This window comes from Larimichthys crocea, chromosome XXII (genome assembly GCF_000972845.2).
Source record: "Larimichthys crocea isolate SSNF chromosome XXII, L_crocea_2.0, whole genome shotgun sequence".
In the NCBI taxonomy this organism is placed as follows: Eukaryota; Metazoa; Chordata; class Actinopteri; family Sciaenidae; genus Larimichthys; species Larimichthys crocea.
The window spans coordinates 10062521-10081337 of record NC_040032.1 but is presented as its reverse complement, the minus strand read 5'-3'; the positions used below and the strand labels follow the sequence as shown (position 1 = coordinate 10081337).

Sequence of the window (18817 nt, the reverse complement as noted above, 5' to 3'; positions counted from 1 at the left end):
TTATTAAAACATTTAAATCTTTATGAGCAGTGTTCATGGAAATAACGGAACAAAACAACAAAAATCAGAATTTTCAGCACATTTTTATTTTATGGTCAGAAACAGGCTTTATTATTTTAATTATTTTATCCTGTTGTGTTCATCGTTTGGAGCAGCATCAGCAGCTCGTGTCTTATTGAACATGCTGGATGTGAGTAAACATTAAAATAATGTACGATCTGTCAGTGAAACAATCTTTAAATCATTTTGATCAACAGATGCTCGCTTATTGACAAAGATAAAATCCACTTTGCTCCACCTGAGCGAGTGTGTGTGTCCGTGGATAAAACAAAGCAGGTGTACGAGAAAAGAGCTGCCCTCCTGTCAGTGCTATAGCAAACTATTTATTGTCCATTTATTCTAACGACGGAGGCTTGTGGGGTAATTATTAATTTGATAACTCTTTCTGAAACACATTTCAGCTCTTACCTACATGTATTAAAGTGTTTTTGTGCTTCGTTCTGAGTGCGCCATCCCTTCCTGCCTTTTGAAAAGCAATTTATGTCATCATCAAAATGTGATTCTGATTAACAGGCAGCCGGGGAGGAGGAAAAAAAAACCCTATGTGGAGAATAGGCCATGCAGAAGGTGATCAATTAAAAGATTAAGCGTTTTGCAACACATGGACGCATCTGCATTTGGGCCTAATAGCAGGGCCATCAGCTCATTTTCAGGAAGCCTGTCGCCTACTGAAAGCGTGCTTCTCACATCAAAGCGTCCACGTCTGCCGTAGCTTCCCAATGGGCAGAAAGGGATGCTAATTTGGCCCCCTTCATGTATGGCGGTGAAAGACTCCTTCAATTAACTGGATTTCAATGGCAAAAAACGAGTAGGTGGGACCTAAAAAAGATGCAAAGAGACTCGGCCTGGATAGGCAGGGATTCTCATTAAATTAAAAAGGCCTCTGTCATTTGTTTTCCAACCGCGCATCTGAGGACTTAACACTAAAAACACAGAGCTTCAAAGAGCCCACGATGGGTTAAATAGAGACTATAATCTAATTAAAATATTGCACAGAGGTAAATCGTGCTTTGATAATGATCTGAGGGTTCAATTAGTAAAATGAGCTGCTTGAGAGTGTGTTTTTGCGTTGAGGGGAGGGGGTTCTACCGAGAACATGGCTGCAAAACGCAGGACTACGACTCGGATCAGTGTCAAAGACACGGAGACAGACCTACAACACGGAGTGTAACCAGGTATATCAGGACGAGGAGACGAGCTGATCGTGTGGCTTAAATATCAATAACTTCCAAAATAAAAGAGCCTGTGGGAATGAAGCAGTGGTCTGGGAGAGTTCGGAAAGGTTGACAAATCAGGACCTCTTCAATTTATTAAGGCTTCGGTGACGTTCATCTCTTCTTTAGCAATAACACAAAGCCTGACAGACGCTGTTTAATATCCGTCTATTGAGCAGGTACATACAGTTACGTGTGATCATAGCAAACAATAATATAATAAGTATGAGTGCAACTGCTAAAATCAATCCAATGCACCAATCCTACATTTCATACAAAGTTTCTAACCTAACAGGATAAAAATAATGTTACGATGTGTGTGTGTAATATATTATAACAGGGGAAGGACTGACATTGGATCCAATAGACGAGGCGTGTTTATTTGTCTCCTACAGGTGACATCAGCATTTAACTGTTAACTGTTTAGTCTACCTTGGATATGCAGAGACTTCACTTATAGTCCAATTTGTGATTTGTTCAGACTGTCTTATGTGTTTGTATATGGAGAATATTAAAATAATGCTCTATTTTGACATATAGAATAAGAATTTCGAGTGTGAAACACAAGTCAGTGACTGGATGTGATTACACATGATGCCTCTGGAGTGTTAAATGCTACTACAGGCTACACTGTAATGATACAAACAAAGATGGAGTCATTCCTTTATAAAGTTCACCTCAAGATCTCACTTTTTCTAACGTGTCGCGATGGCATTAATGAGCCTCGGTTCCACTCAGGCTTCTCTTTCACCAAAATCTGGATTTTGTGGCTTTAATCTGCCAAAATGTGTCTGAATTACGGCGCTCTATTTATAGAATGAGGTTCTAATGTTTCCATTAGTGTATAATCACCTGGAAATAAGAAGAACTGTGTTTTTCGATGTTTCTACATTAGCACAGAACGGACAAATACTGGCTCTAGATAGGCGATAGGTGAGGCGAGGGGTATTGAGCTAGTTGCACTTTGCAACTTCACCACAAGATGCCACTAAATCCTACACACTGGACGTTTAAGCGCGCACAAGTCCGTGACGTGCCTCTGACATCTACGGGTTGTATATTCGTGATATTGGTGTGAGAGGAACAAGAAATCGTCGTCCAAGTGCAACATGAGTTACCGTGCTATGATCGTACTCTGGCATGAAGTTGACTGAGCAGCCAGCACGAGGGAATCAAACTGTAAAAGTGCTCACAGACAAGACGTGATGTGTGTCATCATGACATAAACTGTGACAAAAACTGTTGAAGATAACGTCAATATAAGGGAACAATGTGAGCTATTATATCCACACATATATTAATTGATACAGTTACCAAACTGTAAAACCGTGTTTACATCTTGCAAAATACATGTATATTTATTCTGAGGAGGGGAATGTTCTTCTACCAGCACTCTGTCAGTCTGTTCATTGTCTACGATAACCAGAAACTTCGAAAGCTTCGGGTATGCATGTGCTGAGAGAACAGCAGCCTCTGTCTTTGCAGTATAGCCGTCTGACCCGGTGACACACAATGTGTTTAAAGTAACACAGGCGATGGCTGACTCTCTTATCTTTGGTTATCTTTTGGTGATTCTTTCCAAAATAACGCGTTAAGTGCACGTGGGAGTGATTTGTTAGTAAATGTGATGAAGCAGCATGTTGTGTTCTACATGTTCCATGGACTGTTCAGTTGAGTGATACCTTCCCTCAGACAGCAGCATGTACTTTTCGGAGGACAGCCACTGCCTTCTTTTCTTCCTCATGCCGTTTCCTGAGGACTTCCAGTGAGACCGACTCGGACATGTCCAACTCCTCCAAGTACGGAGCGTGCTCGGTGAAGCCTTCGGAGTCGTGTTTCTGTGTCTGCTTTGACTGAGGCTGTACAGGAGGTTTGGCTATTGTCTTGGCATATTCCAAGGCCTAAGATTGAAAGAAAGAGAATCTAAAATATATATACAGTGAATGTTGTGTATAAGAACATTTCAAAAGTTGATAAAAATCACATTAGCAGCTGATTCACTAAATAAGTACGTTACGTTTCTCCGGTTGGAAAACCAGAAGAGCGTACAACAAGATTACGTCATTTGAAAAAAGAGGAATGTTACATCATATCTGCGTGCAGCGATCACGGATGCATGATGCAGGCATGGCAGCGTTAATGTGATACTTCAAAATGTGCATTCAAATAAACATCAACAACAAGTACGAGGGGAACCGACTGAATCATCGTGTCCACTCAATAAGCCAATGAAAAATCTGCACGCCGTGCCTTACTACATTTTGTAGATTTTTATTGTTCTGCACGCTCGCTCCCTTTGCAGCAGTATAACAGCTCACTTATTCTCAATTATTGTAATGCGTGTGCTATTATCCTGTATTCATATGCAGTATTTTACCGTAACCAATCACCATGTTTGCTTGTGAGACCACTTATCGAGGATAAAACAATGTTTGGTGAACAGCTGTGAAGGACAGGTCCCAGGTTGGTACCACATAGTCTCCCTAATGTCATTTGATTTAATATATATTTATATATATATAAGAGAAAACAAGGGCATGTGAAAAAAGCAACATGTGGTTGAGTTCACACACACACACACACACACCTTCATCCTGGGAACTTTCTTGTCATTGCCTTCCGGGTCCTTGGCCGGTAGAAAGGGTATCCTACTTATCTTTTTGTTCTGCTCGCGGATCACATTTGAATACAGCCTCTGTCGTTTCATTTTCTCAGCATGATGACGGTGAAAGAGAGAGAGAAACAGATTATAAAAGGGGGTTTAATTAACTGAGCCATTTCTCCCTTAAGGCCCTTCTCTTTGTGTATCCCATTGGCAGAGCCTCTCCACGCAGCCCAAAAAAAAACCCCAAACACAGCGAGCCATTCAGCGGGCCTATCAACATTTACACATATCATTCACTAATAGGCTTGGCCCTGGAGATGCACGGGGGCTCAATCAAGTGTAAATTGGCCAAACATGCTCACTTTTTACAACTGGGGACTAACAAAAGATATATCAAAGCACAAAGAGCACTTAACTTATTAGGGGTACTCTCTTTGCTTTGTAAATGGAATTTTATCCGTGGAACAGCATATGAGCATTTAAATGATGAACTCAGACAATCGGGACACGGTCAGTGGACACACAGTGACACTGGTGGACATCAGTGTTTAGAGACAGACTGAAAGACAGCTAATCATGTTTGTCCACGTCACTTCTTGTAGCTGATATCAGCAAACAGCAAATGAACATAACATCCTCATATGCTGGACAGTCTTTTCTTCTATTTCTTGGATATGAATAGAGGCTCTCAAACATAGAAAGCAGAGACATGTGGACACTACATATTGTACAGTTCAGTATTTCTGTCTCATATTTGTGAAAAGCTCTCATAAGACGGATAAATGCATGTAAATAAATATACAAGACTCTCTACCCACGTCTATGTTATTGTCTCTCAGTCAATACTGCACTTTGTTTTAGCTTTCTGAGTTTTTACTGGATGTTTCGGATCCCAGTGAGGAGTAACAACAAGAAAAATATGATACCACCTGCCAAAAAAACAGTATAACCAAACTGTATTCACATATGAGTCCACAAACCATCCACAGTTCAGAGCCATGCGGCCTTCTCGTGTGTCATCTCCATCTATCAGAGCAGTTTCTGGATAAATGAACACACCTGACACAAACTGGTTTCTGCTGACGTTGCAGGTCAGTACTCACTGTCTTTTCAATGGCTTTGTAGTCAGGACCCAGGCCTCGCAGGTTTATATCTGACCTCAGCTGCTTGTAGTCTTTAAGACTGTATGCCTGAGAGAAACAGAGACACGTGCATACATTTGAATGGTTTGGATATTAATTACGCTGTTGCTGTTCTTCTGTGTTGTATTTCACGCCAATCAAGCTTTTTGAATTGAAGCGAGAGAGAGAAAGACCGAAGAAGTTTTGAAAGTTGACAATCGACGGCCATCAAACATCAAGTGACACTTTTAATTTGCAGACTTTTGTTGAACTCGAGTCCATTTCTTTTGATGGCTGTCAAAGTGACACCGAGAGCAATTTTGATCCATTTCAAATGTCTCTCATCGGGTTCAAATGCACCGGAAAAAAAAAACTAATAATGCATCAAATGACAGACAAATGCCTGACGGACGACATGACGAGACAGAGCCTCAATGTGACTGACGCTGTCTTCATCCTTCCTGTTCAGTAACTCACAAAAACAAACTTTATAACATTATAGTGGACTCGTGCTCGATAATTTAATGAAGATTTTCACACTCATAAACGCCCTGTGTTATAAACAGTGACTTGTCTACTCTTCCATATTTAGCTCACCCAAAAATGGACCTGCACATTGTCACAGAATTTTTTACAATAAATACAGATGACACTGCTACATAATTACGCATTTTGGGTGAAGTATCCCTTTTTCTTTTCTCCATCTGCTCCTGAAAATCGACAACCATGTCATGTCTTCGACCGTCCGAGGAAAAACAAATTACAGTTTGCAGAATGTTACCGAACGACGCACGTCAGAGAGGATTCGGAAGTGGACACGCCCGATGTCAACTGAAAAATAAGGCACTCGATACACCACGTATACCTGCGCTACACTACAGCTGCTGATATACTGTAAATGGATGTGGCACGTTACTGCAGTATGGACATACTGTGTATGGAGAGGACATTCCTTGGGACAAAAAGGGGCACGCTGACCTTGCATGCATCGGACATGATGAACCCCTGAGTCCATTTCATGCTCAGCTGCACACATGACACACAAACAGCGAATATTTTCATGTCACACACGAGTGACGTGGTTCCAGCGACGGTAACGCTGGTCTGTGCCAAATAACGCACCTACCGACACAGATGATCACCTGAAATTATGTATTTAGTGATCTTCTATATTCAAAAGACACAAAAAAATATATAAAGCAGTACTTGAATTTTGTGTTTCCTATTTAGACTCCAATACAATATTCAAATTTCTTTCTTTTCTCAGCTACACTGTTGGTGAGTAATATGGGTGAAGGCACAAAGAGACGTATTGTACACCCGTTTCTTCGCAGGTGCCGGTGATGGTGTGTGTGTGTGTGTGTGTGTGTGTGTGTGTGTGTGTGTGTGTGTGTGTGTGTGTGTGTGACCATGGCTGCTTGCAATCCACATGCTGCCCCAGACAAAAGGGAGCTAATCATTCCAGATTGTGCTGGCTGCTTTTCAGAAGGAGGATTTCAGTTTGCTTTAGCCGCTGGCCATGGACACAACAGGGTACCTTTCTTTCCAAGCCCTCTCCCCTCTCTCTCCCACTCCTAAGTCATGCTCATCTGCTTTCATGCCCGGCCACTGCAGCCAGACTGCTTTACAAATTGAGCCTGTAATCTCGTCAGACATGATGGCTAACATGGTGGGAGAGATGGGAGGTCAAAGGGTGGGGAGTGGTGAGCACGGCAGGAGGACGATGCGAGGGCTCCGGCGTGGATACAACTCGTAACACTTAATCATACTTTCTAACCTTTCTCATGTCCGTTAGTTGTTAACCGGTGATAATTAAACTGTTGCCAACAGAGTAACTGTAACAATAAACGATACATGCTGACCTCACCTCACTTTAAGAGGACCTGCGGCATCCGAGACATTAGAGATGTGAAAATGTTTGAAGTATCTAAGATTCATGAATACATTGACACACGTTTATGTTTATGCAGTGTCGCTCTCTTGTCTTACATCGTTAACGGAGCATCTTTGGCTAATCAACATCACTTTAATATGTTAAAAAGATCACAGCGAGGTCAGCTAATTAGCTGAGAATTAGATACTGGTGATGAAAGGATGCAACTTATAGACTGTAGTCTGTTTTTTGAAATTCAGATTTATCCGACTGCTTTATTTAACTGATGAAAAATGAGCCATGTGGAAGTTTTCAGGGTAGGAAAGTATGTTTTTAAAACATCCACCAGCCACTCGAAGTGTTAATCATTATTTTGTGACTCGTGAGGGTAGTGAATATCCACACCTGTCTATGCAGCTACCTTGGTAAAGGCAGCATGCCTGTCACTTCCTACTCAGACGCCACCTGCACAACTCAGCCCGACAAACCAAAGGAGGGAGAAAAAAAAAAACAACAACAACCAAATCATTAAATGCAAATGGGCATCTTTAGTGGCCCTGCGCCTCACAGACTCTCTCCCTTTTAATCACCTTATCCTCTAACACATCTTCAAATGGCTTTTCAGAGCCAGTGGTTTATATAGTCATCATCTTATAGCAATTAAGTGTATCTTAGTGGAGCTAGACAATTAACCTGATGTTTTGTGCCCTTAGTCACCAGAACACTCCTGCTGGATTAAGCAGTCCCTGCATGGAGGCAGCTGAGGGGATTATTCGGGACTTCAAAGGGGCATTTATTTGTGTAACCTCTCGTGTACGTGGGGATTAAAGGGGAACGCCACTCAATTGAAGAATTCATGTGTCACTTTTGTTAGGCGAAACTGCATAATGAGTTTTTCTTCCCTTATTTTTCTAACTTGAATGCGGTGATTCAGTAAGTGCTGAGTGGGTTTTGTGGCGCTTGAGCTGCGTTAAAAACACAGTTTAAAAATGCATGACACAACAACAACAACAACAACAACAACAACAACAAATCCTCAGATTAGATGACAGACACAGACATACAATAATAAACTGATACATTCAGTGTCTAACCTTGTAAGTGACTCTCGTCCTCAGCTGCTTCTGTTTCTCCATCTGAACCAGGTAACCGTCGGAGCTGCTTCTGTGGATGCAGGCGGTGTCCCCGGTCTGACCGGGGCTCAGCTCGGCCTCTGTGCCCGTCGTTGGCTTTCCTATTGGGGGCAGAACTGTGTAGGAGCCCGAAGCCAGTGAGGAAGTGGTGGTGGGCGTCCCGGGGAAGTTTTGTTGGAAATGAACCTCATCTGAGGGATCCCATGATGACAGATCACTGGACAAAACAATCATTATTAGTCATATTATGTTATTCATATTAGTGCTAGTGCTGTCATTTGTCATCATTTTATTATTATTATTATGATTATTGGCCCAAACAAATTATCCCTAATTCACGATGAAAATAAACTGATTTTTCAGTTAATAAAATGTTCAATAATGTCCTTTGGCCGTGAAGTTAACCTATCAGCAATCCGCTGTGCAGAAATGGTGACACTTGATTTTGGGTCTTGGACAGCTGTGACTGAATTTGCCTCTCGGCAAAGAAAAGTGAGATCAGCAAACGTCGAAAGGGATGACAATAAACAAACAGGCAGTTCAAAATTTGCCAAAATATTTGTCAATTTGCCAAATTTGAATTGCTGTTTCGGTTGCTAATGTTAGCACTGCAAGAAAAGGGAAGATTCTGATTCTGAAGTTGTTTTATTCTGACACAACAATCATAAAGTTCATTTATTTTAACTGATAAATATTATTAATGTTCGAGTTGAGTGTCCCGGCTTTACTGTGTGAAGTTATCTATTTATTAAAGTGTTATTATCAGATGCCACAGTGATCCTTAAAATGTAATATCATTCTACCTTTGCCACTGTTCAGGGCTGCTCTCCAGGTTCTGGTGGTGAAGTTGTGCATTTATCTCTTTCTGAGACATCTGGGAGTATTTTCCTGGATTTGTTAGTATATATCTAGGAGACAATGCAAGATCAACATCAGAGGCGGGGGTCCAATGAGGATGACCATGACGAGACGCTACGTTGATGACCGCATCCTGCGTCTTCTGCTGGAGCAGTGGAAGGAGGGAGGCGTCGAGGTTGATGTTGAGGTGGAAGGTGGGGGCCAAAGGCTGCGATGGAGTCACCTTCTGAGGTTTTGGTGGAATTACGGCGGCTGGTCTTGCTAATGGAGAGCTCAGACAGTCTACCCGCTCAGCTCCTATCCCCGGGATGGGGGGCTTCTGCTGTTGGGGTGGGGTGGGGTATTTCCGCTGGGCTTTCTTTCCTTTGCTGATTTGGGCGACCTGGGGTTAGAGTAGGATTAACAGTTTGGGGATAAAAGCATGTCAAAGCATAGAAATTGTTTGTTATATAACTATAAACTCCTTGTGCCATTGTCAGATTAAAGACTGCATGAACATTTACATCTGTAGCTCCTCTGCATTTCTGTGATATATGCTAACTTTTAAAGTATAGCATGGCCTGTTTCTGAAGGTGCTGCGGAGCGCCAAGCATCAACTCTAAATCTGTCCATTTACACCACAAAAACAACAACACGCAAACATGAACTCTTAAAAAAAAGAGGCACAATTCTTCCCCGAGTGTAAGAAGGGCCGGGCTCTTCTTTGCATGATCTCACCAAATTATTTAGCAGGAGGTCTATGAGCCGGTGTCTCATGCATCTAATGCCGCTGATTTAGCAAACACCAGCTTTGCCCGTTCCAGTGGGAAAATATTCATGCTCCTCTGCTTGGCAGCGTTAAGGTGGCTGCTCAAGTGCTCAAAATAATAATGCTCCTCCAATCCTCCCGTCCTTTTTCACTCCGACTCCTCTTTTTATTTTATTTTTTTAAATCATGCTGGCGCGACAACGGCATCAGTGATTGCGTCCACGTTCCCTGAAGGAAATTTAAATTCCTTTTTGGAGCAGCAGCTAGATGACCGTGGAAGTTCAGCTAGATTTTTATTATTTTTTTACTAGATTTTCACGCTATAGGAGGGTCCTACCTTCAGCTCCTGTGTTTTCTGGAGCCACCTCAGCTTGGGGTCTGAACTGTCCTCTCGACTCTCTGTGCTCGCCGTCTCCTTCAGAGTTTCGTGCACCTTTAGACAGACAGAAGAAAAAGCAACACGCTGATACGAAACAATGTTTTTCTCTCTATACACTTGGAAGTGTCACCTTTACCAAATCCCATTAAACCCTACAAAGCTGCACCTACTCAGCTGTATAAAACACTGCATCAATTTCATCGCCTTCGACCTACATCGTATTCATATCCATTTACTGTTTCAGTTGTTCCTAATGTACCAGTTTGTGGCATGGAAATATGTTCTGTTAATGCTGTAATGAAAATCATTTAGTCAACTTCAGGACTCCCCTCGGCGGCAGAGGACCATCTGAGTGGATCGATGATATTGACAGGCTGAAGACTTTTTCACTGAATGCCACTAATTCTGTGAGCTTGAATAGGTGAAGGTCAAAAGGAGTGAGTGGATCCAGTTGTAACACATCCGTCAATAAGTGTGTTTGTGATTGCGTCTAATAGGATGGGGGGGTGGGAAATCAGAGCACTGTTGGACAGACTGCTGTTTCAGTATGTAAGCTGTATGTATGGTTCTTTGTGTAAATGTAATTAACTGAACCGAAAATCTGTTCGAAATGATAAAGAGACTTCCAGACATTTGGGTTTCGGATGATCAATCAGGTGTCAGTGACTACCGTCTGTCCAGCAGTGTACACACTCACACACATACACAAACACTTTGTGCCTCTCTCACCTTTACCCATTCCCCCTGCCATCGCCTTTTGTCACCCATTATAAACATCCCAATCAGTTGGAGAAAATGATCATGGCTGTATTGCATTTCGAGCACGGTAAGCTGCGTAATATCTTTTCTGCTAAATTGGGAGGCCCGTAATTTCTTCTCTGCGAGACGATGTCACAACAAAGTCGGGCAATTGCAGCTAGCTGTATTACCTCCTGTACCCGGGAAACATCTGCTTTTCCCAATGAAGACTTCAAAGGATCTGTGGATCTTGAATTGCATTTAGCTGCTATTGTGGCCGGCCCAGGTAATCTTGATTAGGTGTTTAGACTGAGGCAGGGTATACAGTGGCAGAGAGCTCCCCAGAGCTTTGGACTAAAGCTATTAAAAGATTGTACATTATGTTCCCCGGGCTTTGAAGTGAGGGCCTGCAAGAGGAGAAGGGACTCTAAGGGGTGAGTGCAATAGCAGAAGATTGATCTGCTACTTCTGTCTTTATCAAAGGAGGCCCAAGCCTCGATGAAGCCAATCATTGCTACCGCCACTCTGCCACTTGGCTGGGCTAAACATTTGCTGCATTAGGAAATTGTGTACATTTAATAACATTTCTAATTATCACAAGTTGCCTTCAGATGGCAGTTCTCTTCAAAAGACCAAATGGGGGATTTTTTTAAAAAAGGGCCCAGTAACAACTGGCTTGTCTGAACTCATATTGATTTGTGAAACTGATGCCATTTGTACATGGAGTGTTGCTATCTTTCGGGAGACGAGAAGGCTGGGTGGAAGCAGAACGAGTGGTTTGATGAAAGATGTGTGCTTATCCTAATTCTGAAAGTTGTTTTTTTGTTTTTTTTTTAAACGTCTCTCTCGCTTAACTTTAATATTACATTTCCCGTAAGTCGCATCCTAAAGGTAGAAGATAACAAAATTCTCTTTGATCTTCAGTATTTTCATTTAGAGTAGGACAGAGAAGAAAAGTCCAATCTGACAGAGAAACATCAGCAGATGATGTCTGTCTTGATCTTGAAGTTAGTTGTGTTTTTGATTTAAGTCTGCTCGTGTTCACACGTCAGCAAATCAAGAATGCGCTGCCCAAATTCAGATAAATCTCATTAATTAATTCTGTTTTGGGGTGTCCCTGTCACTATTTTTATGAGCCTGTTTATTATTATTTTATATTGTGTAAATTATAGTTTAAAATTTAAGTTGCTTTAATCTTTATTGACACACTTTGCGGTTCTCGTAACACACCCGGTTCACAGATTAATCCTACGCTGCAAACAAGAAATGGACGACATGCAAATTGGTGCCCCCTTCTTTTATGCCCTATATCCCCCATTAAGTGAGACACGTCTTTGGGGAGACGGGGCAATTGAAAACTAATAAGCGAATTCAGAGGGAAAATGACAAAGCACAAGGGTTCAGGAGAGGGAAAGGCTCTGGCTCTGTTTACCATTGCACAAAGCTAACGGCTCTTGACTATGTAAATGGTGATGATATGAGACATTGTAGAGGGCTGGGGCTCAGATGGGTGAACAAGGTTGGGGGTATTATAGCCAGCAAACAGTCTTGTGGCCCGACAAATGGGGAATGCGGGCCATCCCGACCAATTATGCCACTGTGCCAGGTGCAGGGATGTCTAAGAGCCTATTGGTAACCGTGCGTCTCTGATGTTCTTGTTGTACACATCAACTCATAATAAGCACTGCATAGCCAGACATGGCTCTTTTCATATGGTGGAGGAGGAGAGGGCAGATGAAAACAGCTATGCTCCTCTGCCAAATTAATTTTCCAGACTGGGTCAGAGCATACATCATATTCTCTTAGTTGTTGTCGGAGATGACAATAAAGGGCATATGGATAGGAATAATATTACTAACTGAGCGTAAGCTCGCCTGGTGAGGAAGAAAAAAATAAATGGGAATGAAGAAGCAAACAATCTTGGCCTATGTTGTGCTCACGTATTCATGCAACTGATCATTAACAATGTGTCCAAGATTATACTAAGCGTTCAAGGGAACACTTTTACTTTTATGATCACATCAGAGCTCAGTGGTTTCACATTTTCTATAGAAAATATGAAAACATCTAAATACTAGATTCAATAGACAGAATTAATCTGTCCGTCGCTAAACAACGACCTGTAAGGCCATGTCACCAAACACCAAAGTGTCAAGACTAATATTATCTCCAACATTTCCTGTAGTCCGCCCCCAGTCAAACCTCATCTTAAAGTCATGTCAGTGCAACAATAGCTCAGCTGCCCAAAAAAAACATTATCAGTGCTAGTGCAGCTCCTGGTGTCCGTTTCTGTAACTGCAACCTGCTTCGAGAGAGCGCTGTCTGAGAGTGTGTCGTTGGAGATTATATCCTAATTCTGTGATTCTGTGACTCTTCATTTCATACACACCTTGTTCACATCATGAGGCGTGTCCTGCTTCAGTGCATGCACCGTCGCATAGGAGCCACATTTGGACGTGTTGCGGCCCAGGGTTATTTTGTTGCGTTCCACAATGTCCTCTGTGAGTCTTTCTACCTTATTGTTGGATGAAACCTTTGGACTCGACAGTGTGGTCGTGCTCATGTGCTGTGTCTCACTGGGCCCTCCTCGTGGGTGTCTCAGTTCTTGCTGGTAGTAGGTCTTATATTCTTCTTTCTCTGTCAGCTCAGGACACCTGCTGATATATTTTTCACTCTTCGTCTTCGCTCCTCTCTGTGAAATGTTGTCACTCTCTCTGGACGGCCTTGAAAGGTCGACCTCTGGTGATCGAAGTTTTGAAACCTGGTTGTGACAGTGGGGAGAGCTATCCTGACCGCCCTGTGGGTGAAGGTGGTATGGCTGGTCAGAGTGATCGTCAGCCGTGTGAGGAGTCACCACAGCAGCTGGACCTGTGTCGACAATGTATCTGTATCCTCCTTTCATTACCGGTGCCAGCCTGTCACTGGACGTCTCTTTAGGGACTTGGTAATATTCCTTGACGGAAACCTGCGGACTCTCGTTGAAGCGGCCAGCTCCCTTCAGGTTGGTCCTCCAGTTTGGGTCATAGCGCAGGTCAGAATAAGCGTCATCAGAGAGCAGCTGGCCGCTAAAAGTTAAAGAAAGACAATAACTTTTAATACAACAAGCCTGAGATTAATTAATATTTACATGAGCAAGTTATAATTGGAGAAAATCATCAAAGATGTGTCCATACATGTAGAGCAGGGCCTTCATCAAATGATTAGTAATTGATTTAATTGTTAGTACGCAGTGTTATTAATGACATTTCCATATTCAAAGGAGATTTAACAAACATGTGAATGCCATGTACGCCTGTAGTGAGAGGTCAAAGGAACAAGAGGCATTACACCATTATTAGAATGATGATGTCCTCAAACAAAGAGAGCGAGGCCTTATCAGAGACTTCTGAAATTGAAACAGATGAGGGGGATTATGAGCCTGTATTTACAGATAATCTTCGTATTTTCACCTCCAGGCTCACTAATGAGAGCGTATTTGAGAGCTACTAGCGGGGGAATGGTTCACAAACGGCAATTTTCAGCTTATGAAATGGCTTGAAAATTGCAGGCTAAAATGCTCTTTCTGATGGTGATGAAAAGATCTCATTAAAATAAATAGCAGAGAGCCTCTTTGTTGTGCTTACTGGGAGGGGAGCCTAATTCTCCTGCCGTGATGCTGTGTGTCAGGAGGGGGGAGGGTTGCCTAGGTGTAGGGCCCTTCACTTCGATGAGGCCAAAAGGGTAAGGGATGTCTCTCTAATGACTCAGACTCAAACAAGTTGGAGAATGCATTATAGACAACATGCAGCTGGGCGTGATGCTTCCAACACTGGCAAAACACCACAGCCTATTATTTCTTGGCCAAGATACAGACACCTAAATACAAAAGCCAGCGGAATATTGTGACAAACGCTGAATAGGAAAATGAAAAAAGCTGGTCACACAAGACGATGCTCAAATGTCCTTTTTTGCAATATTTGGAGGGAGATAGGTGTAAAATATAGTGAGGATGGGATGAATGGAGTTGCTTAAATAGGAATCTTTTTTGCTTGAATGAGGAATGCCCATTGGGTTTGTAAACTATGCAGTGGTGGTGTGTGAAAAGGATTACCCGCTTTGAGGAGGCAGCAGAGAGGACTATGAGAACATGATGATGGGAATGGGACCGCGTACGCTGGCTTGGCTCCGTGAAATGGAGCCTTTTGTGAGAATATGTCATGGTCATTTTCCTTTGAAACAATGTACTTTAGAAGCGGACCCACACTTGGTGGGCATCAATGTGTGCGGGTTAATGGCAGGAAAACTGAGAATGGAGAACGGCCCTTTTTCTATTTTGGGGGGCGGGGGGGTGACTATCTCTCAGTGTCTGAAGGAAAGAGAGGTGGAAACAACAGTACGAGTCGACAAGAGTGCAAAAACAGATGCGGTGTTGTTCCTCGCCATAGATGCCTACCTCTGCTCCATCAAAAGAGAGAAAGACGGATCTCCTTTACGGCAACAATGATCCTTGTTAATGGACCACGAGTGACCACTTATTGTGATCCACCCAAACTAAACAAAAATCTAATTTCCCTCGAATGAAAGCCATTATTCTGGAAAGCACGTGAATTAGGCTGTTCTCACTATAATGTACCATCAGTGCCTGCATCTCATTAAATAACTGACACCATTGCATTGTTGCAGTGATGAATGAAGGCTATTTATCTTTTATCATCCGTGCGCTGTTTAAAAAGTGAAAGCTTTGATTTGCTGCTGTGATTCTCCTCGTTGTATTCCGTCTGAGCGCCGACTATTATCGGCTTAATTTTAATTAATTTGCCACAGTGAAAGTGACAGTTCAGTTCAATGGGCAAACTGAACAAGGTCAGGCACGTCCTCATCCCGGTGAATTGCTTATATAATGCCACATGTTTATGGAATTACTGCAGGCACAAGGCCACGATGGTTTTCACATCATCTATGCTCCACCCGGCTCATTTTTCTGTACTTTTTTTTTTCCCACCAAGAAATAATGACTGCATGTTTTCAACAGTTGGAGACGAAAATCAATTACTGCCATCTACTGGCCAAACAGCGTCACTCCATATCAGAATGAGTCTCGGGTGTCCTCGGGTCACTTAAAAGGATTTTCTTTGACGTATGTTCTTCCTCTGTTGTCCAAAACTCATCAATGAGCCACACTGTCGCACTTGCCGACATGTTCCTTCATTGCCGTGAAGCCACACACACCGTCCTGCTTCTGCTCTTTTAAATACTGTTTGATAAAAACTACGGTACCCAGCTGTTTGAGACTTATAAGAACTTATGGCTGGGGGTCACAGACAGGATTAAGGGAGTTAAAAGATATTGAGATATGGACTAACTCATTTCTTGCCTTTGGTCGTTTGTTTACAGTAATAAAAATGTCGAACATCGCCATCCTATCTGTTATATAAGCCTAAATTCATGTTTGCTGAGCTGGTTGAAGTCCTAACGTTTCCACGGTGATACAAAAGTTGACTAACCAGTTCAACAGGAAACACTACTGACCACATCCTGGGTGTGTATGCCCTGATGTTACTTTGAAACACACAAACAGAACTTGCGCACATTACCTCGTTCCTTCTCTTCCATCGGTTTGCGTGTCCACATATTCAGTCAGTGACACGGTGGGGTTCCTCTTAGCGCGGAGGTGTGCTCCTACTTCTAGGCTGTCATAAACCTGAAGATGTTGTTCACCTTCATCTTCATCCTCTCCATCTTCCCCGTGCTGTAAGCTGTCAGCTGTCATCTCCTTTTGGGGCAGTGTGTATTTGATTCGATCAGTCAATCTGTACGCTCTCTCCTGGGCCAAGCTCTCTGTGTCAGACTCCACTGGGTCCCAGTGGTTGGCCAGAACCGCTTGTCCCGGGGAAAAATGCTTCTCACGCTCAGCCTTCAACACTTGACACATCTTGTCATGTTTGAGTCCTTTATCCATTTGTAGGTTGTAGGTGAACCGCCTGCTTCATGAAGATGTTCTTGAAAGTGAGAACGTACAAACACTGCAACCGACAAGCAAACAAGAGATACACGTTTGTGTCAGGTCGAAGATATGAAGCATCAAAAAACTCTTTTCTGACAAAAATTAGAAGATCACAATGTTCAATTCAATAAGTGAGTGAACGCCTATAAGCACGAGAACACGGACAGTCTTTTGACTCGTCTTTTATACAGTGTAATGTTCAATGTACTGGTTGTAACTGTACTAACTTTGGGGCCGGACCACCACTAGGGATCGCCAAAGCAACACAAGACAACTTCTCAACATTTGACATACATCTCAGCATTTCATTCATTTCTATGATGGGAGACTAAAACAAACTGCTGAATTATTATTGGTATAAACATTTTAATCTCACAATTGTAGGGGTTGATCAGTTGTTCTGCACGGTTGTTGTTGTTATGCATTTAATATTATATGAAATATGTCAAGTTGACAGTTTACTGCATGGTAGAAAAGGTTAGGAGCCACCTCAGGTGTTACTAACAACATTAATGATGGCTCCATTCTCCATAAGACACAAGAAGTCTTTCCTACCTGTGAGCATCCGTCTCTACAACTCCTCCCTCAAATCAGACGCTCCAACAAGTCAAGTCCAGTAGCTATCGAACTGGCTTGTGCAACACATAAATTAAATCTTCCTCACATGCATACTGCACTTTAACAATCAGTGTATTCTCTGTGCAAGGTTTTAGATTTACATATTGCATAGTTCACTGTTACTTGGCTTTGATTAAACTGTTATTTATACGTGTGTATATAGTGTTAAACTGTTTCCACAGTACAGAAACAGCTCTTATTAGAGTGTTAAATTACATAAGGTTGAACACTGACTCGGGCAAAGTATCCGTTCTGGTCCTGCTGGATCTCAGTGCTGCGTCTGACACTGTGGATCACAGCACACTGCTGAACAGATTGGAAACATGGGCAGGACTCCGTGGAACAGTCCTAGAATGGTTCAGGTCCTACTTGGAGGAACGGAGTTATTTTGTGACCATTGGAAGTATTTAATCAGATCGAGTGGCTATGACATGTGGGGTTCCTCAGGGGTCAGTTCTTGGACCCCTTTTGTTCAGCCTATATGTCAAATTCTGCAGAATTCTAATGTCAACCATCATAGTTATGCAGATGACACACAGATATATCTTGCGCTGTCCCCAGATGACTGCAGTCCTATAGAGTCATTGTGTAACTGTCTAGAGCAAGTCAAAAATTGGATGAACCAACATTTTCTTCAGTTAAATCAAGAAAAAACTGAGGTCATTGTTTTTGGCAATAAAGAGAAGAGGGTTGCTGTCAGTAAACACCTTGAGTTACTGTCTCTAGAAACTAAAGTCCGAAACCTTGGCGTGTTGATAGACTCAGATCTGACCTTCAACAGTCACATAAAATCAGTCACCAAAACAGCCTTCTACCAACTTAAGAACATATCCAGAGTTAAGGGCTTTATGTCCCAAACAGATCAGGAGAAGCTGATCCATGCATAGTTTGGGGGTCAACAGGTGTTTCCAGTGATACTGAGGTCCCATTCCATTTATTGTAGCAGTGAGCTAACATGCACCACTGACCCTGTTTGAGCTGAATGGAACTGCTCCACGTGTATCACGTTTAGTGTGTAAAACTTCACGTGTACAGGTCTGATACATTCGTTTCCTGTGGGCTGTGGTCACTGACCTGACAGGTGAGGTAACTTCTAACGTTTCAAACTGTTAATGACGAGGTTAGCTCGATGCTATCGCTCACAGCGGGCTACCTGTGAAGCTAGTCACCGTTTGTTTCTGCCAAACGCCGCCAGCCTGAGTCCGAAACTGAAGGAAACCGAGTTCAAACCACGTCAAAGCATCGGTCACACTCACTGTATGTGTGCAGATAATTAGAAATAAACAGTTAACCGCTAATTAAACACCCGGAGCAGCAGTGAACTCACCTGTTTGCCTCGGCAGCAACCATGGCAACGCCGACGCGTTCAAGTGCTCCTCAAAAAAGCTCCGACTTTTAACCACTGCTTGTTTACAACATGGATGCATATGCGCAGCGGGGATTTTATCACATGATGAATGGATCTAAAAGTGTAACAGTGTGTAAGT

General features: G+C 42.5%; 1 protein-coding gene across 4 annotated transcripts; it reads right to left on the bottom strand.

The window, feature by feature from the left end:
• Positions 1–507: 507 nt before the first annotated feature.
• Positions 508–18742, bottom strand: jhy (junctional cadherin complex regulator). 4 transcript variants are annotated; one of them, XM_027273362.1, is made up of 9 exons: positions 18658–18742; positions 16303–16731; positions 13119–13794; positions 9950–10045; positions 8810–9246; positions 7968–8223; positions 4983–5069; positions 3862–3990; positions 508–3175 (listed from the first exon to the last, which is right to left on the bottom strand). In XM_027273362.1, the coding sequence occupies exons 2-9, from the start codon at positions 16665–16667 to the stop codon at positions 2963–2965; spliced, it is 2259 nt and encodes a 752-aa protein (XP_027129163.1). In that variant the 5' UTR covers positions 16668–16731; positions 18658–18742; the 3' UTR covers positions 508–2962. The 4 variants fall into 4 exon arrangements, 3 of the variants coding, with proteins under 3 accessions (XP_027129163.1, XP_010749219.3, XP_027129164.1); XM_010750917.3 differs by having other exon boundaries at positions 3862–3969; XM_027273363.1 differs by having other exon boundaries at positions 13119–13791.
• Between the last annotated feature and the right edge of the window lie 75 nt (positions 18743–18817).

Excerpts from the sequence above, each read along its gene's own strand:
- jhy (XM_027273362.1), bottom strand. The coding sequence starts at position 16,667 with ATGGATAAAGGACTCAAACATGACAAGATGTGTCAAGTGTTGAAGGCT. Across the intron at positions 10,046-13,118 it reads CGCCTCATGATGTGAACAAG|GTGCACGAAACTCTGAAGGA; the intron begins GTGTGTATGAAA and ends GTCTGTCTAAAG. Across the intron at positions 8,224-8,809 it reads AGCCCTGAACAGTGGCAAAG|TGATCTGTCATCATGGGATC; the intron begins GTAGAATGATAT and ends TGTTTTGTCCAG.